The 26,981-nt window shown below is 42.0% G+C and overlaps 1 protein-coding gene across 2 annotated transcripts in view; it reads left to right on the top strand.

The window, feature by feature from the left end:
* Positions 1-26,981, top strand: part of NHS (NHS actin remodeling regulator) — a 371,148-nt gene that overhangs the window by 316,664 nt on the left and 27,503 nt on the right. For both annotated transcript variants that reach the window (XM_056131256.1, XM_056131257.1), the window contains exons 2-3: positions 6,756-6,908; positions 11,957-12,090. In XM_056131256.1, the coding sequence (XP_055987231.1) occupies positions 6,756-6,908; positions 11,957-12,090 (287 nt within the window). The remainder of the gene's footprint in view (positions 1-6,755; positions 6,909-11,956; positions 12,091-26,981) is intronic.

The following is a 26,981-nucleotide window of genomic DNA, read 5'->3' as shown; positions in this document are numbered from 1 at the left end:
TGTGGTGTTTCTACTCCTAGATTGTGACAGATCTGCTTGGAACTTTCTCAGGAAATTGCACAGCACTTGCTTATACCTAATGCTCCGGCTGAGTCAGAGAGCAGCAGTTCTGAATTCTCTATTTTGATTTGGAGAAGCCCTGGATAGGTTTTATGTGGCAGACAGCCAATTGCACACGTCCCCCCAATCAGTCTTAGTTTAGACAAACTTATGTCAATATTGGTTTGGGAAAGAGCAGTATCTTGGAAGCCAAACCAGAGATGGTTTCTAATCCCAGATCTTTCACTTAGCAGGTGTGTGACTTTGGAAATTCACTTATCTCTCCCAAGCTTCCATTTCTTTATCTAACAAATGGTAAGGGTGCAAATACCACGCATGCATGGCATCTGCCTTAGAGCTTGGCATATTACTCGAGCTCCCTTCAAGAACCTATAGTCTAAGACAGGAGAAATGGTAGACCCACAAAAACTTTTTCTCCTGCAGAAGATACAAATTAGACATAGCTCCCTAATTCCTGCTTTCTTTGTTCCTTTCTCATTACAATTTAGGTAACATGGTTATAGCAGTGTTCAAGTTTATTGTGTTGACGAACAAAGATGTTGCACACCCCGACCACCAAAGTGTCCACAGCCCTTCATGGCTGTCCCTCTTTCTTGTTGTAACCTATACCTTTGTCTGCTCATTCCTTGGCGGTGTACTAACAAAGAGGGGGGAACAAGTACCAGGTGAGGCCAGAGATCAGCTCTCAGGAGGTAAAGAAAATAGTGGGAGTTTACCATTCTGGCTATTATCACATCACAAATTACTACCGACTTACAAATATCAAACAATACACACTTATTCCATCACATGTTCTGTGGGTTGTGGTCCAGGAAGGGGTTAACTGCCTAGTTAATGCCTTTGCTCAGAGTATTTCCTGGGGCTGAGTTCTCTTGGGAGGTCTGGGGGCCTCTTTCATGCTTATTGGTTGTTGGCTGGATTCAGTTCCTTGAGGTTGTAAGACTGAGGCCTTACTCTCCTAGAGACCACCCACCACCTCTTGCTATGTGGCCTTCTCTCCTATGCGAAGCTTTGCTTCTTCAAGGCTACAAATTGTTTTTGTGGTTTTCTGTCTCCTTTACGGCGCTCAACTTATTAGGTCAGATCCACCCAAGAAAATATCTACCCAAGACTCAAAGCCAACAGAGTATGGACCTCAAAACCCCTTTGCTATGGTTCAGGAGAAAAATCAGTGGTCAAGGGCCTTAGGTCATGTACTAAGACTCAGATTCAAACTCTGGCACCATATGGTGCCCCCATTTAAGAACATACCCTTAGTGGCCCAGGAGCACCAGCAAGTGTACCTGGGATGTCCCTAAGCATCACTACGGTGGTCCTGGTGGTACCTGGCACCACAGGCCCTAAAAACAGCAGATCCTCAGATCCTAGCACTGAACCGTCTGGTCCAGTTGGCAAATATCACTGGATGTAGCCTCTGGTCCTCTGAGCACTGCTTTGAGAACCCCTCCTCCACAAAGAAACTCCTGGCCATGTAATATAATCTAATTTACAGGTTCTGCCACAGGTTCTGTCTGTGTACTGGGCATGTACTCAGAAGCACATGTATCTTAACGATCCTAGAATTCTTCTTACTGAAGAGGGACCCCTGGATATAGCCCAATGAGCAGAGAACAAACATTGCTTTATTGTATCATTTTCATGAGGATAAACATTATTGGGGTTACTAAACCTGCTATCTTCAGAGAGCAGCTTGGTGAAAGTGTTAACTGGGAATAAAAGGGGGTCAGGGTGAACCCAAAGAGGTGGGGCAGTCTTGCAATGGCACAGCGAGCTGATGAATGAGCGGGTTCAACTTTTGTTGAACCATTACTTAGGGAAAAGGAAGAGATTTTGTGAAGAAGGAAAATGAGACATAGTTTTCCCTGGAAGAGATCCATTAGTGCCTATCTGTCTGCCTCCAGAGGACACATGATACTAGTTAATGCTTTGCAACCAAAGGACAAAACTGAAAGCAAAGGCACTGAAGAGTTTTCCTTCCCTTCCTTGTCTAAGAGATAAATGCATTCGTGGCAACTGATGAGTGAAATGTTCGCCTGCTAATGCATGGCAGAAATCCGTTACAGCTTCTCAGCAGGGAAAGAAAAGGGCTCTGGATGGGAAGAGGCAAGAATTCCTCGGCCTGAAGGCTGTCTCTATGAAATCTGGTGCTTCACAGGAGCCATGACTGGCTGCCCGTGCTGGAACTCATGTGTCAGTCTCTGCATCTATAAACCTGCAGTCCTGGCAGCAGGCCTTGCTTAGCTGCCCAGAAATTCAGTGCTGCCTTGCCCAGTGGACACAGTAAGAATGTGTTTGGGGTGTTAGCAAAGCACCGCAGCAACAATGCTTGCTTCAAATAACTGACTCTTTAATATTTAATAATGAGGAAAGGAAATTTTGCTGAATTTCTTTATGTTTATTTTATGATATGCTAATTTATTCTTTGGTTTGGGATTATTTACTGCAGAAAGGTGGATGTGGAGGAGTCAGCATTATAAACATGTTAGTTTTTAGGGCTTTTAGAGTCTAGAGGTCTTGGACCATTCCTTGGGAATCATAGATTACTAAACAGGTAGAGTCTGCCAGCTCCTCCAACAATAGGTGGGTCACTTCCCCCACCCTAATGCCAGCAGGTAGAATCACATCAAAATTATTTTCATACAGAACCAGAGAACATAAATTCCACAAGAACAGGGATTCTTGTGTGCTCTGGGCTGTGCTGTATACAGGCGCCTGGCACTGTGCCTGGGACACAATAGCTTTTTGGAAAACCATGCATGGGTAGAAGCGTGATTCCATTTTTCTCTTCCCTTTTTCCATGTTGACCATCTCCCCATCACTTCCATAAGATTCCCCCGGTGTATTGGAAAGAGTTGTTCTTTTGCATTTGAGTCACGCCCAGAGTTGCTCAGAACTTCATCCTGGCTCTCTGCTCAAAGATCACTCCTGGTGGTGTGTAAAGCACTGTGTGTGGCATGAGGGATCGAATCAGGGTGGGCCACATGCAATGCAAGAGTCTACAACCCAGTACTATGTCTCTGGCTTATGGATAATACAATATGGACAATACAAATTTGTCCTTGTCAAACTTGCCTGATGATCACAAATAAGCTAGGTGCTATTTTACACATGAACATACATATTACTGGGCCTCTGGCTGGGAAATTCTGGTTCAAAAGGTCTGGTAGGAGCCAGGATCTGTGTTTTTAACAAGCAGTAGTGATGGATTTTTTTGGTTGATGATGATGTTGTTATGGTGCTGTTGATCACATCAACAGTGCTGTAGTGCTGGTGACGACAACTGGTGCTGTGGTGTGGTTCTAAGGGTCACACCCTGAGGCTCACACATGCAAAGCATGTGCTCTACCATTGAGTCACATCCCTGGATCCAGATGAGTCTTGTTTCAGAAAACTTTTGAGTTAAATCATTGGCGCTCAACCAAATAAAGGATGTTTGGAGGATCCTCCCAGGAGGGAAGATGCATGTTGAAAGTAGACTATGGACTGAACATGTTTGCCACTCAAAGCCTCTTTTGCGGACCACAACACCCAAAAGGAGAGAGAGAACACAAGGGATCGCCCTGCCACAGAGGCAGGGTGGGATGGGAGGGATGGGGGTGGGAGGGATATTATCCATGGTGGTGGAAAATGGGCACTGGTGGAGGGATGGGTATTTGATCATTGTATAATCTAAACCCAAGCACAAAAAAATTGTAAAAAAAGAAAAAAAATAAACTCACTTTTATAAGCTTTTAAAAAAAATCATTGGCGCTCAGCTCTTTCCCACATTATAATTGAGTAGCATGGTTACTTCACCTGTATTCTGATGGGTCATTAGACGTTAAGTCCTGAGCTTCTGGTGAGAGTAATCTTACTATGCACACCAGTCTTTGGTGACAAAAGTCACTTGTCCATTTAATGACAGTAGTCTTCTTGTGTATCATCATGTCACTGAGAGGCAAACCCTAAATCCTGTCTCTTGCTTTCCTGAAGGGATGGACCTGGAAGAGGAAGGCTCAGAATTCCCTTGCTTTGGGGAACAGTAACTGACCTTCTTGCTTATCACCTGGGAAGCTTTCTGTTCTGTCCCTCCTAGCTGTCATGAGTATGTGAATTCACTGCTATGTCTTTTGTGTTTTGGAGCGATAGCACAGCGGTAGGGCATTTGCCTTGCACTCAGCCAGCCCGGTCGAGCCAGGTTCGATTCCTCTGCCTCTCTCGGAGAACCTGGCAAGCTACCGAGAGTATCTCACCCACACGGCAAAGCCTGGCAAGCTACCCGTGATGTATACAATATGCCAAACACAGTAACAACAAATCTCAAAAATGGAAACGTTACTGGGCCCGCTTGAGCAAATCGATGAACAACGGGAGGACAGTGTTTGTGTCTTTTGTGTTTGGTAACAAGTGACATGGGTCCTTTTGGGCTGGACTTGAACCCCATTCATGGAGAGACTAACTTTAAAGTCACCCTTGGTCACAGAACCAGAGCATCCTCTGACAGTGCCTAAATAAGGTGTCTGTCTTCATTGTCTTCGCTACTTACACCTGAGAAGGAAAAGTTCGGATCCAAACGTGGCCTACCTCACTTCATTTGAGACCAGGAAGGCTGTAGTCACATTCAGTGACTCCTCCTAAGTTTTCTTGTCCTCCGAACTCAGTGACTCCTGATTGGCTCACCAAGTGCTTATATAGGTTTCCAAGGAAAGAATTACCATTTGAGATGAACTCAAGAATGCAAAATTGCCACCAGAACTCTTCAGAAAAATGGCTATCTTCCTCATCCAGATCTCTAATCCTTGGGATTCGAATCCTTCCTGGGGATTAAATACCAAGAGAGAATGAATCTAGATGAAATGAAGAAAACTGCTTTGTAAGGAAGGCAAGAAAACAGAATAGACTATTGGAAGTCTTGGTTTTCCTATATATTTTTAATATTATTATATTTTTAATAGTCACTATATAGAGACTATTAAAAATAAAATAATTGTAAGCACTTAATAATAACCGTGTGACTAGCGGTTACTCCATCACTGAGAGAGTGTTCAGCATCACAGAGATTTCTATGGGTCTGCACCGTTCCAGACGCAGGATGCCGGCCCGTTGGCCCTGCCTGTGTGATGCTTCCTCAGCATCTCTGCAACAGTGTCTTTGTTTCTATTGGTGCTGCTTGTGGTTATTATGCATTGTTCTAGAAAAAGCACGACTAAACACTGCACTGGAGAACAAAACCCAAGGCAAAAAATAGCTGCTTTAAATGCAGTAATTGGGGGAGGGGTATTAATTATCAAAAGAGTGCATTTTCCTCTGTTTTCTCTCTTCTACTCCCCTTCTACAAAAGAATCTCCCTCCTCTTTCATCCGCCTTTCTGCTTCTGCTGGTGAGTATCTCGTTCTATGTGAGGCTTCTCAGACAAAGTGTAACGGTAGACAGGCCCTCGAAAGAGAAGGGTCAGAGAAATGCCAAAGGCCTCCTTGCAGCAGAGGAATAGACAATTGGGCAGCATGCCCCAAATCACACGGAGGGGAGAGGCAGGGAGGGGAAAGGGGTGAGGGCAGGGTGGGCTGAGGGGGAAGCAGACAGTTTTCTGGCTCCTGAGGCTGGCAGGCTGCCTGGGTGCTCTGGTGGACCTCGGTGCAGAAATCTGCTTCGGAGCAGCTCAGTCCATAAAATCTCTCTCTGGTCTTCCTTGCTCAGGCCTTTCTAGGCTGTGGTGTGTGTGTGTGTGTGTGTGTGTGTGTGTGTGTGTGTGTGTGTACATAGATAGAGGGGCTTCAATGTAGCCTTGGAGGGGAATGAGGCGCCCTTCCCTGATCTCTTGGGTGAATTTCCAGGACCCTCCCCCCTTCCCCTCCAGCACCGCCATGGTTTCTGTGGTTTCTCTCCCTCCATACCCGTCACCTCTGTAAGGGTATTGTAGTGCCTGTATTCTCCCCGGTTTTGTTTTGTTTTGTTTTGTTTTGTTGCTTTTTGGGTCACACCTGGCAACGCACAGGGGTTACTCCTGGCTCTGCACTCAGGAATTACTCCTGGCAGTGCTAGGGGTCCATATGGGATGCTGGGAATCGAACCCAGGTCGGCCGCGTGCAAGACAAACGCCCTACCCGCTGTGCTATCGCTCCAGCCCCTGTATTCTCCACTGGATGAGACAGGAAGAAGGGGTGAAGCTTTCAAAGACGGAAAGCAATGAAACTGACAGTGGAGGGCTGGATATAGTCAAACAGTGGGGGCTGGGGTTCGAGGCCACAGGTGACAGACAGCAGCGCAGGGGCAGACCACACTCCTGGAGTACAGAGTTATGACTCAGAGCTCGTGTGACCAGGGGACTAGAGTTCTGCAATCTTCTGGACTTGTTGCGACTTTTCTCTGCTTTCTTGGAAGACAGCCCCCCTCCCCATCCCTACGCCACCCCGAAACATGACTAGCCATGGGGTTGTCCAGGTCAGTAAGTATTGGTGCCAGGGGATGCCAAGCGAAGGTGTTGAGTAGGCCACAGGCAGATGGTGGTTCTCCAGCCCCTCCTCCAACGCTGGTCCCTTGGCTGGAAGGCAGAGGTTGGCACTGGCTGCATTGTCAACTGTAAACCTGTCTCCAACTCTGGGCAAGTTCCTCTGGGAGTAACAGGCTGCTCTGCCCCCACGCCCATCCCACCCTTGGCTCATCAGATACACTTGCAAGCTGTTGACACAATGCTTCTTTCCCTCTTGCTCCTACAGCCGTCTCCAACCTGGATGTGGAGAGCAAGCTGAGTGTGTACTACCGCGCGCCATGGCACCAGCAGAGAAACATCTTCCTCCCGGCCACCAGGCCCCCCTGCGTGGAGGAACTGCACCGCCATGCCCGCCAGAGCCTGCAAGCCCTGCGCAGAGGTGACTGACCAGGGGGTGCTTTCCTGGGAGAGAGACACGGAGCTTGTCCCATGTGGGGTTTCTGTCGCATCATAAGCAATGCTTCCCCTTATTAGAGCAAGTGCTTGTAGTGTACTGTTGGCTATGCCACAATGAAGCTCAGGGCTCATAGGATCTGCCCATATCCATGGAAATCCCAACAGCACTGTGAGAACTTGGAAGGCAGCTCATGGAGGCTCAAGTTTGATTCCCGGGACCTCACGACCCCTAAGCACTACTGAACCACAGCAGCCTTGCAACCCTCGGTGTGGGCATTGACACTTCAGGCCTGATTGCTCAAGTACCCTTGGGAGTGACCACTGGATGCCTTAAGCATTGTTTGGGAGGCCCCTCCTGAAAACACAGATTTTTTAAAAAAAAATAGCGTGATATTCCAACGTAAGATAGTAAAGGGAATGTTTCTTTGCAGTGCTAGGCATGGAACCCAGGGCTTCACACATGCAAGGCATATATGCTCTACCACTGAACCACATTATAATATTTACAGTATTCAAATGTGCAGACATAAATGCAGCTCATGAAGCTCTTAGATGTTTGCACCCATTGATCTAGAACCACAGCCCTTTCCTTGTAATCCATAAACACTTGATGACATCGAGACAATCAGATGTCAGAACACAGGGAAGTGAAAGTCCAATGACAGGAGGACATGGCCTTAAAACTCACTCCATTTATGTCTGTTGGCCAACAGCCAGAAACCCAACCATCAAAGGGAAGTAGTTTGACTCATAAGTAATTTCTAGGCTCCTCTCTTACAAGCAATTCTGCTGGAATATTTGCTCAATATGTTTCACTACTAATTGTTCATGACTGTCCTGTGCATATCAGGATGATGGTCATTCTTCCCTCCACCATTATCTTACAACCAGGACCTGCTTATATAGGACCCTTTTCTCCTACTGAAAGCCCATGATCTGGCTTCAAGGTTGCTCATGAAGACCATGATGAGTCAGGAAACTTGCTCTGATGGCAGGGCAGGTATCATGCCAAGACTGCAGGCCTCTGAATTTCCAGGCTGGGTTCTTTTCCTCCCCACTATACTATATTTGGTTAGGGAACCAAATATCTATTGGTTCTGAGAACTTTGGAGGTAACACATGAAGTGCAGGTAGGAGAGAGACTTACACTGATTACTCTCCCATGCCTTCAATCCACTCAAACTAGGACAAGATTAAGAACTGGCACATCCTTTTGGAATCCCTCATAGGTGTCAGAAGTTGGCATGCCAGCACTATTGCCCTTTCTATATTTGCTATGGAGACAGATGTCTATACATTAAATGTATAGAATTCCAAATTCAGTTCCAAATTCTGTGTGCTCTTCAGGGGTATGGTATTCCCCAAGAGTATTAAAATTCAAATAAATGCTTTAATTTTTTTTTTTTTTTTTTTGCTTTTTGGATCACACGCAGCGATGCTCAGGGGTTACTTCTGGCTCTGTACTCGGGAATTACTCCTGGCAGTGCTTGGGGGACTATATGGGATGCCGGGGATTGAACCCTCATCGACCATGTGCAAGGAAAATGCCCTAGCCACTGTACTATCACTCCAGTTCCAAATAAATGCTTTAATGTCATTATCAATATGATGGAGAAATTAAATAACCAAGGTTGTTTTCCATTTATCTTCTTCAATGCAAAGGTAAAAATTTCCTCTCCCCCTTTTAATGAAAGAGTGACCCTAATACTCTTCTGAAGTTGTTTATAAATCAGCTTCTCTTGGTTATTAGTAGAATATACTGTGACATTTATAATTTAGAGGATGGCTAGCAGTCTGGAAGTAATTCTTGCATTTTTACTATTCACTCCAATCTTAAAGTTGGCTAAAACATTCTTCTGTAACAAATTTTTAGTGCAAGTCACATTTCCAGAAGTATTTCTTAACACTTCTGCCATTTATTTACAGCCCAGATTAGGTGTCCTTCACTTAGGATCCCACTGGGCCACTTATTACCCTAGATCATAACTAATCCTGTATGGGCTGGACTTACACCCTTAATCCATGAGAAACTCAAGAACAGGGATGTCACTGTCATGTCACTGTCACTGTCCTCCTGTTGTTCCTCGATTTGCTCGAGCGGGCCCAGTAACATTGTGAGACTTGTTACTGTGTTTGGCATATCGAATATGTCACAGGTAGCTTGCCAGGCTTTGCCGTGCGGGTAAGATACTCTCGGGAACTTGCTGGGCTCTCTGAGAGGGACGGAGGAATCGAACTCGGGTTGGCCATGTTGGCTGCATGCAAGGCAGATAAATGCCCTACCCGCTGTGCTATCGCTCCAGCCCTGGATCTCCTATTAATTTTTTGAAAACTTAAATCAAGTAGCATGAGCTCAAAATAGAGTAGGTTCACAATTCAGTTGTAGAACTGAATCAAGTTCTGCAGAAAATTGGTTGAAGATTGGCAGTTCAGATGACTCCAGAGTAATCTGACCATTCTCAATGCTTTCTCTGATCCCAAGCATGTTCCAGCTGATCTATGTAATGACATAGCTTGAGGAACGTTAGCCCTTTAGACATAATCATTTTTACCCTTTTATTATTATTATTAATAAGTCAGCCCTGATTAGATTTTTTTTCCAGATTAGCCAGATAACAGTAAGCTGTTCCTGAATGATCACATTTCACTGCGTTTTCAGGTTAGGACTTAATAACAGAACCGAAGAACAGAAAGTGCCAATATCAATTTTCTCATAACTTCCTCCTGGGGCTGAAGGAAGATTCTGGGGCCTCCTGGGGTTTGGAAGGAAGACCAGGGAGCCATGTCTTGCCCTCCTCAGACTGGCTTGCTTTGTGGTTGTCTCAATAGCAAATCTTGGGCATAGTAGTTTTAATAGCACTGCAGAGAACCATAAACAGGAATTATAGGCATCATAGAATTAAAAACATGCAGTGTGGAATTAAAATTAGAAAGTGGCTTTTTTTTAAAACCTTGTCCAAGAAACCCAGTAGCTTAACAGTACATTCATCAGAATACCACTTCTGCCACCTGGTGGCCATGAGTAAAATTGATCCATCAGTCCTGGCTTAGCAAATGCCTTGGTGAGCTTTCTGGTCATTCCTCTGTTTAGACAGCTGGAACATGCTGGCTTCTGCCAAGAAGGAGTGCACAGTGAAGCACAGACAAGGGAGGCTGCGGTGGTAGCAGTGTTGTCCTCCTGTTGGTGCTGGGGTCGCAAGGAGGCAACTGGGAAAATTGAGTTCAAAGCCAAGAAATTGGCTGTCTTCGAGGTCTGCTTAATAGTCACCCTCTCAATAAAGCCTCTTGAGGACCAGATGTTGTGCTAAATCTGGAATTCAGGGAAGCAATAAAATATGGTCCTGCCCCACAAGGAACCCCTGGTCTAGTGAAGGAGACCGGCAGGTAGCAGGTAATTTCAGCGGTGAACGGGGAACTCTGCAGAAAGACACTGATTATGCCATAAAGCTTCGATGGTGCCCCAAAGGAAACGGTGCCTTAATGGATTTCGGGTGATTTAGAATCCTATCCCTCTTTTTCCTCCCTTTCTCTGAGCAATTCTTTAATGCCCAGAGCCAGTAATGTCTTTAAGTTACACCATCACTTATGTTTGTAAGACAGGGAGAGAGATTACTATGTGGAAAAAAAGAGATTTTTATATTTCCTTTCCTTTGCAGTTCCAGGGCTGAGGTCTAAGTTCTTTCAGTCTAAGTGAATGAGACAGTTACTGTCGTTTTTAGGCTCTAGTAGACAAATGTTTTCCCTTTCCTCCCACAAGAAAAAAAAAAAAGGATTAGGGAGCCATTACTTTCCTTGCCTGCTCCCAGCTGAGGGCATATGGAGAGAGAGGTTCTAAAAAAGTGTAAGAAGGCAGCAATGGAATTGAAAATTAAATTGATGTCTCCCTCTGGATTCTTTCTTTCCTTTCACCCCTCCCTAACCACCAGCATTCGCATTCTACTCTGTTATGAATTTAAGGATGCAAAACTTTTTTCTGCACTGTACATTTGGAAAAGTCCACTTACTGCTTGCAAAGAGAATGGGAGGTGGCTGTGGAGGCAGGCACGTCAACAAGGAAGATACTTGTCTCCAAAAGTCTTCCTGGGGGCTGTAGCGATAGCACAGTGGGTAGGGCGTTTGCCTTGCACGTGGTCGACCAGGGTTCGATACCCAACATCCCATATGGTCCCCCAAACACTGCCAGTAGTAATTCCTGAGTGCAGAGCAAGGAGTAACCCCTGTGCAACACCAGGTGTGATCCCCCCAAAAAAGGTCTTCCTGAAAACCACTGACCGTGGAGGCAGTTTGTGGATTACCGGCATGATGATGAGTATGCTTGTCTGGCTGTGACTAGGAGGCATTACTGGCATCCCATCACAAATCTGGTACTTCATGCAGGTGATGCACAGAACAGACCAAGCAGACATGGAAAGAAAGCAGAAAGCTTGAAAATATGCAGGTAACTAGGTCATTCTGCAGCCCACTGATGAAAAGAGGAAAGGTGCCAACATTAGCCAAGCCAATGGGAAATAAGCAACAGGTTTTGTGGGTCACAGGCTCTCTAAACTGATGCAGTGCAGATAAGTAAAATAAGTAAAAAGCCATCTCTACAGTGTAAATACTTCTGCCTTGGTGGTGTAGTTCAAACTACCAACAGTTTTAAAGCAGACTGTCAAGACAAGGAGATAATGCAGCAGGTAAAGTGCTTGCCTTCTCTGCAGCTGTCCGCATTCAACCCCCGTCACCACATATAGTCCCCCGAGCCCTGCCAGGAGTGACTCGAGCACAAAGCAAGAAGTCAGCCAGGAGCACCGCCACGTGTGGCCCTAAAACAAAACAAAACACCGGAATGACGGTGCCCACCTCCATATTAATCCAGTGAAAGTTTAGTTGAGAACCATTCTGAAGATTTGACCTGCTGTGCCAGTGAGCCAGAGTAGCCCAAACCCACCTCTCACCCCACCACCCCCAGCCCTTTCCTCCCTCCTAACGGGAGAAGGAAAATTAAAGATGCCAAGCATGTTTCTGCATGACTGCTTTTCCTTCCACCAGAACATCGGAGCCGCAGTGATCGCCGGGAGCAGAGAGCTGCTGCCCCCCTTTCTGTGGCAGCCCCTCCACTGCCCGCCTACCCCCCAACTCACAGTCAGAGGAGGCGTGAAGTTAAAGACCGGCACTTCTTAACGGTGAGTCTGGGGTCGGCCTGCCACCCTAACCTTGCTTGTGGAGAAGCTTGATTGGGTCCTTGGGGTAGTTTCCCTCCACTACTGCAGTGAAGGAGTCTGGGTCCAGATCATAAACATTTGGAAGAACTGGATGGTTTTCGCTTTTGTTTCTGAAAGGAATGACTCTTTTATTCTTTTCTAGAATAGGATGGAGATGAATTTTTTTTTTACTTCACTGGTCACACAATGCCATAAAATATTTAAGGACTTGAAATGAAGGGAAAGATGGCTGCAAGTGCTTATTCTTCTGCATCCAAGCTGGAAGGCGGAGAGCAGATTGCTTGCCTTCTTTGCCCTCGGTTCACTGGTCTGTGATGTGGGTATTAACACCTAGTCTAGAAGTTAAGGGGTAAATGAGATGAGGCACAGAGAGAGAGAGAGAGAGAGAGCGAGAGAGAGAGAGAGAGCAAGCTGAGCACAGAGCCTGGCTCAAGGAAGTGTACAATGCCACCACTGCGACACTTATTACTAGAATACTCAGAGTGGAGTGACTCATTGCGGGCTGGAGGATGAGAGGGAGTGCAGGCAGGGAGAGAAATGTAAATGATGTGGAAAATGACCATTTAAAGCTGACTCATCTAATGCTCCCCATTCTATATGAGAGGATAGTTCTGCAGGCTAACTAATTTGGTTTTGGTTTTAGACCACACCTGGCAGTGCTCTGGGCTTACTCCTGGCTCTGCGCTCAGGGATCATTCCTGGCAGAGCTCAGGGGACCATATGGGGTGCTCAGGTTGGAACATGCAAGGCAAGCGTCTTACCTATTATATTGTTTCTCTGACCCTGCAGGGTAACTAATTATCAGTGGTGTGATTTCAGTCCTGCCTGGGTGGGTGAGGCAGAAACTTAGCTCAAGTCCCCAAATGCAGATCAAAGATAATGAAACTGTATTCCACTCGGAACCCCTGCAGTCACCTTCACTCCCAGTGTGCCCTGTGGAGACAAGAGAGCCTCTGCATAGGGCATCACGGAAGTGAGGGGCTCTGGTTTCTGGCCAAATCTGCCCTCATGGCTCAACCCCTGAAGTCTCGCCATTCTGATTTGCAGCCCACTGTCTAAAAGTCACAGCAATGTGGGTACAAGTTGTGGTTTTCATTTGAATGAAATTTGTATGTATGACTAATAAACCCCTGTGCCCTGATGGCTTTTACAATATGCAAAAGAGATTCAAAATATTTGGTCATGTGATAGCAAGCACCCATCAGAGAAGAGCCTTCATCTAAGTGAATTTGCATCCTGGAATATATTCCAACAAAACAACCAAGGATACTGGATAAGTTGTAGACATTTTTCATACTTGTGGCTAGACAATAGGTTTCATGTCCTTCTCACTCCTGAAGTGTCTACCAAGTGGTGCGCTATACTCAGTATATCACTGCCCTAGAGCCAAGGAATGAGAAAGAAAGGTAAGAGCCTCTTAGAGCCATCAAGGTCTTTATAAAGAACAGTTTTGCTTGCTGATGATTTGTTATAAGAGCCCCACTTGAAAATAGTTCTTATTAAGCTCAAATCTGCTTGCTGAAGCATTTGCTTTTAATGAGGCATTTTCTGCATAAAAATGCTAAAAATATTTCCCCCTTCATTATAACATGTTTTGTGGCTCATTAAGTTGGTTTTCTTGGAGGTGGGGTAGGAGAGAAGAATGTTGAGCTTTTACAGAAATGACATAAAAATATTACCCATTGTCATTATCTGCATAATTGTTAATAATGTCTAAATACCAAAGTAAGACTATTGGAAAGGGTTTTAAACTGAACGTAGAAATGAGAGCAATTAATTTACCCATTACACATCAGCAAGAGTAGAGTTCAGATCATACGTACGTACGTTTTGGAAAGTTTACACATCTCAAATGATAATACTTAGCATTTCTAAGTAATCTGGAGAAATTTTCATTTGTTTAACAGTATTTGGGTCACCAAGCTCCTTGGAAGACTTTCCATTCAATTTACATTCCTCAGACCTGGAGCCTACTCAGAAGAAAATGTGTTTCTCCACATTCAGCTTACAAGGACTGTATATTGATACAAGAGAAAAAGCTATAGGTACAGGAAAAGGAACTCTGTAGCCAAATTGCTGAATAGACATTTTCTTAGAAAGCAATTCTCTTTCTTTCACTTATTAGATTTTAGTTACGCCATTATTTTCTTTCTTTACAAAAGCATTAATAATGAGATTCTTATATACAATCTTCCACAGCTCTGCAAAGTATTAGACCATATTCTGGTTTTTCATAGCACAGACGGAGAAGCAGAACTTCCTGGATTTGCATAGCAGCCCTGGACAAATAAATAATTTCAATTGTCTTAAATAATAGCAGAGAGTAACTCATAGGTTTGGGACAAGGATTGAAGGCATTAATACATGTAAATTGTACCTAATGCATAAGTAAGCACACAGTTAGATTAGACGGCCTCATCTTTATCATCATGATCTTTAGCATTAGACGATTAAGTTCCTGAGAGATCAGTGATGAGATCATGGGCATAATCAGGTTTAAATCCAAACTCCATAACTTTTGATTATGTTAAAAAATATATGGGACCCGTGGTGATGGATGACGGGCACTGGTGGAGGGATGGGCACTTGATCATTGTATAACTGAAACCCAAGCACAAAATTTGTAAGTCTCTAACTGTACCTCATGGTGTTTCACTAATAAAAAAAGAAAGAAAAAAGAATTTAAAAAAGTTTAAAAAAAGATTAAAAAAACAAAAAAAAATTCAAAAATTCAAAAATTAATTTTTTAATTCTTCCTTATCTTTAAAATGAGGATAACTTTAGTTTCACAAGGTTGCTAAGAAGGCATAATACAATGTTATATAAATATTGTTAAAGGAGATATATGTGAGAGTAAGGATAAAGAGAAGAGGTTGTGATTAACTTCTTAGTCTACACTGTAACATAGCATCTTAACTGTTTTTTTAATTCAACAGAGAAAATACATCTTTAGATATAAAGAGGTGTTTGGACTTAGTTAGGAGCCAAGTGTTACAAGTTTACACTGAAAATTTCTGTTCCCCCAGGCCATATGAAAAATAAATTGCCTGGGATCAACTCCATCTACATGGCTAAACTCTTGGCTACAGATAAACTTGTTAAGTGGCAGGATACTGATTATTCAGGCTAAAGCAAGGAGAAAAAAGGACTCCATAGTGGGGTGTGTTTGTGTATTAAATTTTTTTTTAAAAGTTACTGTAACTCATTGTTTTAGGGTAGAATTCCTGGTGAATTTTCCTTCCTTGTATAGGCTGTGGTCAAATTGAGAATGGCAAATTCATACCAAAAAAGGAGCTTTTGCCAGAGCTAGTCAGGTAGTCTATTACAAAAAAAAATCAATCTGTATTTTTACTCTTGGTGTCAACCATCAAGAGCTGCCCTGTGAACTTTGTGGGTATGAAATAGTGTTTTTATTATATTTATTATTACAGATTGTTCTATTTATAGTATTTATGGATATAAGACTGTTTATTTGAGGCAAGTTAGTATATTTTTGGTGAGTCGATCTAACTATAAAGATACTTTGAAGTAGCTGGTTGCCATCTTCCCATAATTCCTCAAAAATTATATAGCAGGTTAGATGCTTGCCTTGCATGAGGCCAACCTCGGTTCAATCCTGATACCCCATATGTCCCAGGAGCCCCACCAAGAGTGAGCCCTGAGTCCGGAGCCAGGAGTAAACCCTGAGTACTTCCAGATGTGGCCTAAAAACAAACATAAAATTATAGGACACTAGGAAAGGAAAAATAAAACTATGCAAAAATATATCATCCGTGTAAATTGAGAACAGAGCATATCTAAGCACAAAATTAACTCAGGGGGGAAAAGCCACCAAATTTTGACATGTTACCTCGTGCTGTAAGGGGAGGAAGGATAGATTCTGAAAGACTGCATAAAAGAGGAGACATTAGGTGATGGAGCCTAAAGTTGATTTAAAACTGTTACCAGAAAAACTAAGTCTGTCCTAAATGGAAGTACTTTTAAAATGGTTTCGATAGACACAAACTACAGGAAAAGGACTTATTAAAAGTATTTTTGATCTTCAGTGCCAGCATATACATTTCAGAAGCAACGAAAGGCAAAAAAAGAAGGGACTTTGCCTATTGGCAATTCAAAGTTGTATTAGTCTACTCCAGCTGCCATAACAGGATATTGTAGACTGGACAGCGGAAGCAACAGAAATTGACTTTCTCACACTGGACTTGCCATTTAAGTTCCTGAGCTGTGGATGGCTTCCTTTCACTGTGCACTCACGTGACTTTAGAAAATTAGGGCTCTACTATTTAATTAACCTTTATAATTTTTAAAGACCCTATGTATAAAGACAGTCATTTGGGGGGTTAAGTTTTCTATATGTATATGTAATTTTTATATGTAATTTTTAGGGAGATGTAATTGAGTATATAGTAATGTTAAATGAGAAACAAAGAAAAGGGGGCAAATTTTAGAGCCCTACAAAACAGAAGAAAATCAAAAGTTTGTAGGACACAATCCCTGCCTCACTATCAAAATATTAAAATAGCTAAACACGGTATCGTGATAGAAGATGGTACCATCTTCAATTCATAAACAGAATAAAACATACAAATGCCACACAATGAGTAAGAGATAGAAGATTCACAGAGTGATTGCAGAAAACAGTTAGAAAATGTATGATACAAAGATTTTATATCCAACCACACTGTTTTTTCAACTAAAAAGGCTACAGAACTGCAGTTTAAATATCCCAAAACTGTGGCAATTTGTATTCATTTTTTTAAATCAGGAATTCACTAAGGACAATCTCCCTGGTAAGAATTCTAACCTTAGTCATCCAGAGGATGACTAAGAAAATGTTGGAAAATGTCATTTTCATGCATGTAAATTTAGATCTAAAATTAAAGTTACAATGGAGATGAGGACAGAAAGCTAATGTACAGATTTTAAATGTGACAACAGAAAATGATGCAACTAAAAGCTGGGAGAAGAGAAAAATAAAGAAGGACGTAAGGTAAGTTCATTGGTTATTTGATTATTGTACAGGTGACAGATAGATCAGTGATAAAGTATATCATCAAGAACTGATGAACCAGATAGTAAAAACTAAATAAAGCAGGGTGTGATAGCATTAAAATGCTCTAATAAGTACAAAGGTACCACCAGTAGAAAAAAAGGAAAATCTTCCTACATACCAAAACAATTTCATAAAGTTAGTGAACAAAGAATACATATCTAATAGAGAAAATATATATAATTTTTAAAAACATTATAAAATATATCATAATACAGTTATATGAATAAATGTGAATGAGCTTGAGTTGCCTATTGAAAGGAAAACAACTTTTAATTTTGCTCACGAAGCAAACTCAGTATCTGCTATAACATGAGACTCACCTAAAATAAAGTGATTCTCAAAAAACAAGTAAAAGGATGGAAAAAGAAATAACAGACAAATAAAACATAAGAAAGTGGTGATAGTGATCTGAAATGCAGAAAAGGTAGAATTCAAACCTAAAACCATTAAATTTAACAAAGAGCACGTTTAAATGCTAAAAATATATTGACACTTGTGAATATGTACCAAATAACACAGCAGCTGCTTTTATGAAGCAAAAACACAGACCATACAAGTAGATATACACAGAAACTAATACTAGCACTAATAATAGGATGCACTACTATAAGTACAAGACCCATCAAGAGAACAAAATCAAGAAGACTAAACAGTTTAATCAATAAAAAGCTACACTCTGATAATAGAGAACATGCCTTTTTCTATAGTACTCCTGGGACGTTCACAAATATTGATTTTAATGAGTTGACTGGAAATATCAGTGAGTTCTATAGAGTGTAAATATTTCAATTAGCATTTTCAAATCAAAATGCAATAAAATTAGAGGCTACTAGCAAAATAAAACAGAAAATTCCTTCCACTTGAAGAACTTTCAATCTATTAAACATAGCTCAGGTGAAAGGAAAACTACAGATTATACTCAACACACTTTCTAAAACATAATGGCAATGAAAACGCCATGTAATAGACACTCAGATACTGAAAGTCACTATCAAAGAAAAATATATACCTAAACATGCTTAGCAGTATCAATTATAAAATGAAAAATCAATTAAGTTATAAACAACTAGAAAAGGACAACAAAGAAAGCACAGAAAAAAATAACAAGATAAAGCAAATTAGTGTGGTAGAGAATAGACTTAATAAAATCTTGACTTGAAAAATCACGATCAAGAAGAGGCACGGGATTGGGAGACAGTACAGTGGTTAGGGTATATGCATCCAACTGCGGTTGAAATACCAGCACCATATGGTTCCCCAGTAAGGCAGGGGACAGGCCTGGGTCCATTCAGCATTGCCGGAGTCGCCCAGGTAAATCTGACACCAGCAGCACCATATTATAGCCAAGAGTCATGGTGGGGCCCTAGGCTTCCTGAGCACTTCTTGGGAGCCCCCTACACCTCCAAAATAAAGAGGGAGAAAGTAAAAGTATAAATAACCAAGGGAAATGCCACTAAAAGAAAAGATATTCTAAAAATCAGGAGACTACTTTTCAGAGCTCTATGAAAATAAATTTCAAAACCTCGATGAAAGTTCCTAGAAAAATGAAGATCACCTAAATTGACCCTATTATATTTAGTAAGCTTAGTAAAGTAATTTCTACAGAAGAAACAGAGGAAGTGATTACGGAACCCAGCCATTAAAAAGCACCCTGGGATCAGATGGTTTCCCATAGGAATTCGAAACTTTCAAAGTCCAGATAATCCCAACATTCTAGAAAGTGTTTCAGAGTACTGAAAATGAAATTAAAATCCTCCGTTTACTTTATGAGTCTTTTATGAAGATTTGATAACTTAACCTGCTTTAAGAAAAAAAAAACAGTATTGGAAGAGAAGGAGCGGATATAGGAAGGGAAGGAATTATAGACCAATATCACTCATGATTACTGATGCAAAAATACTAAATTAAATATTAGCAAACAGAATACAATATCACATTAAGAAATTAATATGCCATGACTAAATAGAATTTATTCCAGAAATGGAAGATTGGTTCAATATTAGGACATCTATTAGTCCTACACTATTATCCTATCCTTATTAATTGGTCTAAAGTGGGAAAAAATACGATTATTTCCACAGATGCTAGAATGGTCTTAAATAAAATTTAACACCTATTCTTTATAAAAGGCCTCGAGAAAATAGAAATTCAGTGATACTTCATTAACATGATAAAATATGCAAAACCTATTCTATTATCTTAGTGAAGAAATACTAGCAGTACGTTCACTAAAATCTGGATCAAGGCAAGGATGCTCACTGTCTCTATTTATCATTATACCTAAGAAACTGATCACTGAAATTAGACAAAATAAATAAATTAGAGGCATAAGTATTTGTTTAATAAAGAACTAAACATATATCTCTTTGTAGATGATGTACTATATCTAGAAACTCCCTGAGAATCGATGACAAAGCCAATTTATACAAGAGAATTCCATAAATTAGCAGAATATAAACACAAAAAATCAATTTACTTCATTTGAATTTGCAAATCACAACCAATGAGAAGAATTAGTAGCAGAGGAAAGTCCAATTTCAGCAATAGTAAATAAGATTAAATACTTAGGAGTTAATTTACCAGATATGTACAGAACATATATAGGAAAAACTATAACACAATCCCATAACAAAGTTAGACTGTTTCAGATGGAAGGACATCCCTTGTTTTGGGGAAGAATATTATAAACAAGTGAATTCTCTCTGCATTGATTTATAAATACACAGTTGAAACACAATTCAAATAGAAATATCAATACGGTTTAAATTTTTTTTTGAGTCAAATCCATTGAGACCAAAGTGATTAAGGAGAAATAAGCCTAAAAGGATAGTCAGGAAAACACTGAAAAAAGAAACCTACAAGCAGTGACTTAATCATCAATTTTTTTTTGTATTTTGGGGTCAGACCTCACTGAGGGCTTACTCAGGGCTTACTCCTGACTCTGCTTGCTCAGGGATCACTCCTGGAGGGGCTCAGAGGATCATATGGAATATTGAGGATCTAACCTGGGTCAACTGCATGCAAGGCAAGTGCCCTATTCACTGTATTCTCTCTCTGGCCCCAAATTAAAGTATTTGAAACATCTCCATTATTAAAACAATGTGGTGGGGGACCTGGAGCAATAGCACAGCGGATAGGGTGTTTGCCTTGCACACATCTGACCCGGGTTCTTTTCCCAGCATCCCATATGGTCCCCTGAGCACTGCTGGGGTAATTCCTGAGCGCAGAGCCAAGAGTAATCCCTGAGCATCACTGGGTGTGACCCAAAAAGACAAAAAAAAAAAAACAATGTGGTATTGGCACATGAGTAGACAAATACATCCTACAATACCAAGTCCAGAAATCAACATGAGTATAAATAAAGATGGACTATTTGTTTTTTTGTTTTGGTTTGGAGACCATACCAGTGATGTGGGAGTTGTAGTGGGGGGTATCTCTGGCACGGTGCTGGGGATCACTCCCGACTGTGCTCAGGAAACCATGCAGTACCAGTGATCTAACCCAGACCTTCTGCATGCAAAGCATGAGATCAGCCCTTTGAACCTCTCCTAAGTCCAACATGGAGTTTTTTTTTATAAGGGTGCTAGAACAGGTGGGTAGCCACTTGATAAAAACAAACTAAAAAACATTTCTCAGTCTTGGCATTACTAGGATTTGGGGTGGGGCTGTGCAATATTTTGCAGCAGCATTGGCCTCTACCCACTAGATACCATCAGTGTTCCTCCTCCTAGTTGTGACAATCCAAAATGTTTTCCATCCTTGCCAAATATTCCCCAAGGGGACAAAATCACTGTTTGAGAACCACTTAATTACAGTCATACTTCACACCATGCATAAGATTAAACTCGAAATGGATCAGGGACCTAAATATAACAAATAAAACCACATAAGTGCTAGAAGAAAACAGGATGTATTATTCTTGACATTGGTCTATGAAAGGACTTTCTAATTCCAACTCGAAATACAGAGGAAGTAAAAGAAAAGATGGATTAATACTGTGCAGTATATATTAAGCAATAAATATTTTCACATGCTCAAAACACCATAAACAAGGTCAAAGGACAAGTGAAAATGGGGAAATACATACAACACGTGCCACAAAAGGACTCATTTACAAACAGATCAAAACTCCTTTGTCCTCCTTTGCAGGACAAATAAAGGAGTAAAACCCTATTCAAAAAATAGGAGGGTGGGGGCTGGAGCTATAGCACAGTGGGTAGGGCATTTGTCTTGCACGCGGCCGACCTGGGTTCGATTCCCAGCATCCCATATGGTCCCCCGAGCACCGCCAGGAGTAATTCCTGAGTGCAGAGCCAGGAGTGACCCCAAGGCATCACTGGGTGTGACCCCAAAAAATAGGAAAAAAGAAAAATGGGAGGGTGGAACCACAAACTGACACTTGAGTGGACAAATACATCCACAAAAAAGCAGTGCTGAAGCTGGGACCAGTGCACTAGTACAATGGGTAGGATTTTTGCCTTGCACACAACTGACCCAAGTTCAATCCTTGGGTAAGCCCTGAGTACCACTGGGAGTGCCCAGCCCATTCCAAGAGAAATGGGGTTGAAGAGCTATAAGGCTTCCATTTCCCTTTCATGCAGTTGGCTCTGGTTCAGTCTGTAGCATTACACACCACTAGGGGTGACCCCTGAGCAGAGCCAGTGATAAGCCCTCCGTACTTCCAGCTGTGCTTGCCCCTAAAACAAAATAAAAGTTTCTTAGACAACTTAAAAAACTTTCCACACTTGGGGCTGAAGCAATAGCTCAGCGGGTAGGGCGTTTGCCTTGTATGTGGCCGACCCGGGTTCGATTCCCTGCATCCCATATGGTCCCCTGCGCACTGCCAGGAGTAATTCCCGAGTGCAGAGTCAGGATCAACCCCTGTGCATCGACAGATGTGACCCAAAAAAAGCAAAAAAAAAAATTTCCATGCTCACTCACTCATAAATAAAACACCCACATTGAGATACTATTCAGATTATAAATACTATCACCTATTAGATGAACAAAAATTATTATGAGACATTTCCTGAGTAAAGATTTTATTTCACAAAAAAAATTTAACAATATGGAAACATATTCTGCGATGAAACAGGAACAACAGACACCCTATGCATTGGGAGTGTGGAATCATACTGTTTGGAGGAAAATTTGATGATGCTTAAACCTAAATACACTTTTTGCACTGGCAATTCTTTTTTTTTTTTTTTTTTTGCTTTTTTGGTCACACCCGGCAGTGCACAGGGGTTACTCCTGGCTCTGCAATCAGGAATTACTCCTGGCGGTGCTCTGGAGACCATATGGGATGCTGGGAATCGAACCCGGGTCGGCCGCATGCAAGGCAAACGCCCTACCCGCTGTGCTATAGCTCCAGCCCCTGCACTGGCAATTCTTAAACATGAACTTCCAACAATGCAAAAAAATGCTTAAATTACAATAGCCTGGTACTGGAAACAACATAGATGGATGTATTTTAGAGATATTTATCCATTAGTGTTATTAGACCTTTATCTATGATACCAGTACAGCAGTGATGGAATAAACTTACTGGACAATCTAATAATGAAGTACTATGCAGCTATAGCACTGTAGCACTGTCCTCCCGTTGTTCATCAATTTGTTTGAGCAAGCACCAGTAATGTCTCCATTGCGAGACTTGTTGTTACTGTTTTTGCATGTGAATATGTCATGGGGAGCTTGCCAGGCTTTGCTGTGCAGGCGAGATACTCTTGGTAGCTTGCTGGGCTCTCCGAGAGGGGCGGAGGAATCAAACCTAGGTCAGCCGCATGCAAGGCAAATGCCCTACCCACTGTGCTATGCAGCTGTATATAAGAAATTCAAGGGATCTGGGGTCCAGGGTATATCTGAATTACAGAATACATACCTCTGTGGATGAGGCCATGACTTTTATGCCTTACACCATGAACATGCACACATGCGCAAATAAGAAATATGAACTAATGGTATATGAACAAATAAGGAATATGAATTAATTTCTGGAGAGACTCAAGTGACAGAGGAAAACTCTCAGAGAATATCTCTTATATGCTATAAAGAAAAATGTCAGAAAGGACACAGATATCACTTATTTGTATAAAAGATATAGTACATTCTGCTATCAACAGCATATGCACCCCTAAAATCTCCACACTCCAAAATGTCATGATTTAATGGAGAAACCATGGTTAATGTGACAACACCCCCCCCATGTGACCATTATAATACACACAAAGAACATAATTAAAAAACAGATGCACAGTTCTAAACATGAAAAATAGCTAAGAAATACAAAAGTACTCTGATCAAGCTAGAAAAGTTCCTAGCATTTACTTGCAGAATGGGTGAGAAGGATGCAGGTTGTGTCTTTCAGCAAGGGACCAGAAGGAGGATGATCTACAATTAGGGGAAGCTGTTTGTTCCAGCAGGGGTGCACTGGAGGTGCACCCAGGAGCTTGATCTCAGAGCTGTGGTGAGTACATTTTGTATGTTCTTGTCCAGCTCAAGTCACCTGCGTGCCCCTTTTGCATACACCTCCTTTCGAGTTTTGCACTTGCATTTCTCATGCTGAAGCAAATACAAAATTCTCATTAAGTTCAGATTCTTTTTTAAAGAGTCAGGCACATATTGAAACAGATGTGCTTTTTCAAACCCTTATAACAAAACTATTCTGGAAGGATAAACCAGAAATGAACTGAGATTACTTTTCAGGAAGGGGTGGATAGGAATAGAACAGAAACAATGGTGGTGATAAGGAAGTTGTAGGATCCAGGGAGAGTGACACTTCTTTGTGTATATTTTTGGGTGGGTAGCAGGTTGTTTCGATTTTGCCCAGGAATTGTTTATCGTACTACCTCATAAATAAATAGCATCGAGCAGAATGCGAGAAATATCCCAAATGGCACAAACTAGTACCAGATAAATCTAATGATTTGTGATAACAAATGTATAACAGCCACACTGAGGAGGTGTGGGAGAAAATCAAAAAGAAGTAGATTTGCTTTGTTTTGACCCCAAATAATTATGGATAAATGGATACAGTTTTAAATAGAATGATAAGACACAAACATGACTGAAAACAGTTGGCTATGCTGCCCAAAAAGGAAAAAGTCATATGCTTGAATTTGCAAGTCAAGCAAGAGGTACCGAACAGATGAATATCTGTTGTCTTCTTTTATACAATTCCTATATTACACCACTTGATTACAAAGACACTTTATGCAGAATTTGCTGTCCACATTTATGTGAGCCATCCTGCCTAGTGACTCCTTTGTCCCCTGCTCCTTTCCCATCCCTGTGGTATTCGTTAGTAATTCTCTTCCTAAAGAATTATAGGCACATCTTTCTTCCTAAGCGAGCAAGCAAGCAGGCAAGCAGTAAATGAGACAAAGCGAGCTCTGGGCAGATATGTGAACGAATAGCTTACGTCCTCAGGATGGCAGTAGCTTCCATTCACGGAGGTCTGCACTAAACTGACTTTGGCAGTGAAACTGTTTTGGTTCCCTTAGAGATCTCTAACTCCGGCTCAGGTTGTGCCCCTGCCCTGGCACCTATGGTTCTAAGCCAGTGCTACCAGGCAGTGAATACAACAATGCATCCGATGCTTTCATCCTCTCTGGAAGCTGACTGTGGCATCTACCATCATCATTTGCCTAGAATGAAAATCTTCTGGATACTGAGGACAATCTCTAAATCTCATAGGCGGGCTAAGTTAGGCACTTCCATAACGTGATTTTTTTTTCTATTTGGAAAGTGATGTGAAAAATTCCCTAAGCATGTTGACACTGAGGCATAAACCATGTTGCGTAGGTGGGATATAGGGAGATGTTTAGGCCTCCTTGTTCAAAAAGCCTGGAAACAGTCCGGCATGCTATTAGAGTAGCTATTCTAGTGTTGAGGGAGCCCCCATGTGGAGCAAATGTGCAACCATATAGCTATAGCTGCTACCAAGAAGAGCAGCCAATAGTTACTATGTGGAGAATTCTCCTTGTACAGAATCAAAGGCCAGAGGTTAAGTGAGTTAGGTACGCCAACGACCTCAACAACTGGGTTTGACATCCTTTACCTTTCCAGAAGAAGCCCTCCTTAGGGAAGGAGAGTAAGAGGCAGTTCTGAGAAAAAAGTTCCATTGTCCAAAGCCTATAGGGAGAAGACATCCAAGAAGCTCGTATATGAGTGAAGGTGAATTAAAAATTAAAAATTGGGGCTGGAGAGATAGCACAGCGGGTAGGGCGTTTGCCTTGCACGCGGCCGACCCGGGTTCAATTCCCAGCATCCTGTATGGTCCCCCGAGCACCGCCAGGAGTAACTCCTGAGTGCGGAGCCAGAAGTGGCCCCTATGCATCGCCGGGTGTGACCCAAAAAGAAAAAAATTAAAAATTGCATCTTGTGCAATGAGAATCATATTTAGCAGGCATAGCTTGGAGTATCTGATGGGGGCTTTGAGGCATAATGAAAAGCAGGGAGAATGAAAGAGTAAGTGAATGGTAGACCGGAGACAGAAGCAGAAAGCAAAGAACATCTGGAAAGGGTTGCAGAGCATCCAGAAGCCAGGTGGGAGAAAAGGCAGCATGGCTACGGTCTCCCTCCAGGGAGAGTTTGGCATAGCAGTGGCTTCACAGTGCCTTCTGCATACTCTCTCTCTTCCTTGAGATGAATGGATGAATGGATGAGATGAAGTGATGTTCAGTAGTAGAACCAGGGGAGAGGGTGGTTATAAACGGGGAACAGGTGAAGATGAATAGACTGGCTATGCCATGTGGTGATGCTCTATGTATCCTAAAGGCAGTTTTGTATTGACAGTTCACCTGAGTTTGCCCTATAGCATAAGTAACCTGAGAGAAATGGGGTGAGGGGTATGACTAGTAGGAAGAAAGAATGTCAAATTCCAGTTCTCTTTTTTGGTGTTTTGGGGCCACACCTGGCTGTGCTCAAGACCTGTTACCGGTTCTGTATTCAAGATTCAGTCCTGGTGGGCTTTGGGAACCATATGAAGTGCCAGGGATCGAACCCAGGTCGGCCGCATGCAAGCCAAGCACCCTGCCCACCATGCTGCCTTTCTGGCCCCCAAGTTCTAGTTCTTTAATAGTAAAGAGCAAGGAAGAGTAAGAAATGAGATGCTCATTTTCGACTCAACAGCCACTTTGCCCCAAACCTTCACCAGTTCCATGAATATGTGCACCACCATCCCCATTCTGACTGGCTTCCTTCATGATCTTGAACATGGTGCTCCTCAGCTGTTCATTTGGCATACTCACTTTGACCATCACACATAACACCCAGAATAGCTCATCTCAGCAGATCCTGTCATCTTTCCTGTCATCTTTATGCAAATCGTAGAGTTGGAAAGCAAAATACATCCTTGCTTAGTCTGAGACTCAGGAGATTTGACAACTAGATGCAACATGGGGTCCTAGATTGAATCCTGGGCCAGAAAAGAAGACATTAGTAGGAAAATTGGGAAAATTCAAAGAAGGTTAAATAATGGTACTTATTATTATCAATACCCTGGTTTCAATAAACCTACTGTGGTTATATAAAATGTTAACATTACAGAAAACTGGGTCAAAAAGGTATCCATAGACTACTATTTTTGCAACTTTCTCCATAATATTATTTCAAAATATAAAGTTTATATATACATATTCACTTAGCTATGGGTATTTCACAGGTTCTGGACTTGAAACCTCCAGGATCTGTGATAGATATATCATTCCAGGAAAAGGAATGTTCAACTAAAAACTCTTAGTTCCAAATATGCTTATTTTAAATTGCAAAGTCTAAAAGACAGAAGATCTAAAAT

The sequence above is a fragment of the Sorex fumeus genome, unplaced genomic scaffold (genome assembly GCF_029834395.1).
Source record: "Sorex fumeus unplaced genomic scaffold, SorFum_2.1 ptg000086l, whole genome shotgun sequence".
Lineage (NCBI taxonomy): Eukaryota > Metazoa > Chordata > Mammalia > Eulipotyphla > Soricidae > Sorex > Sorex fumeus.
Note: the sequence above shows the minus strand (reverse complement) of the source record. Positions and strands in the feature narration are given on the sequence as shown.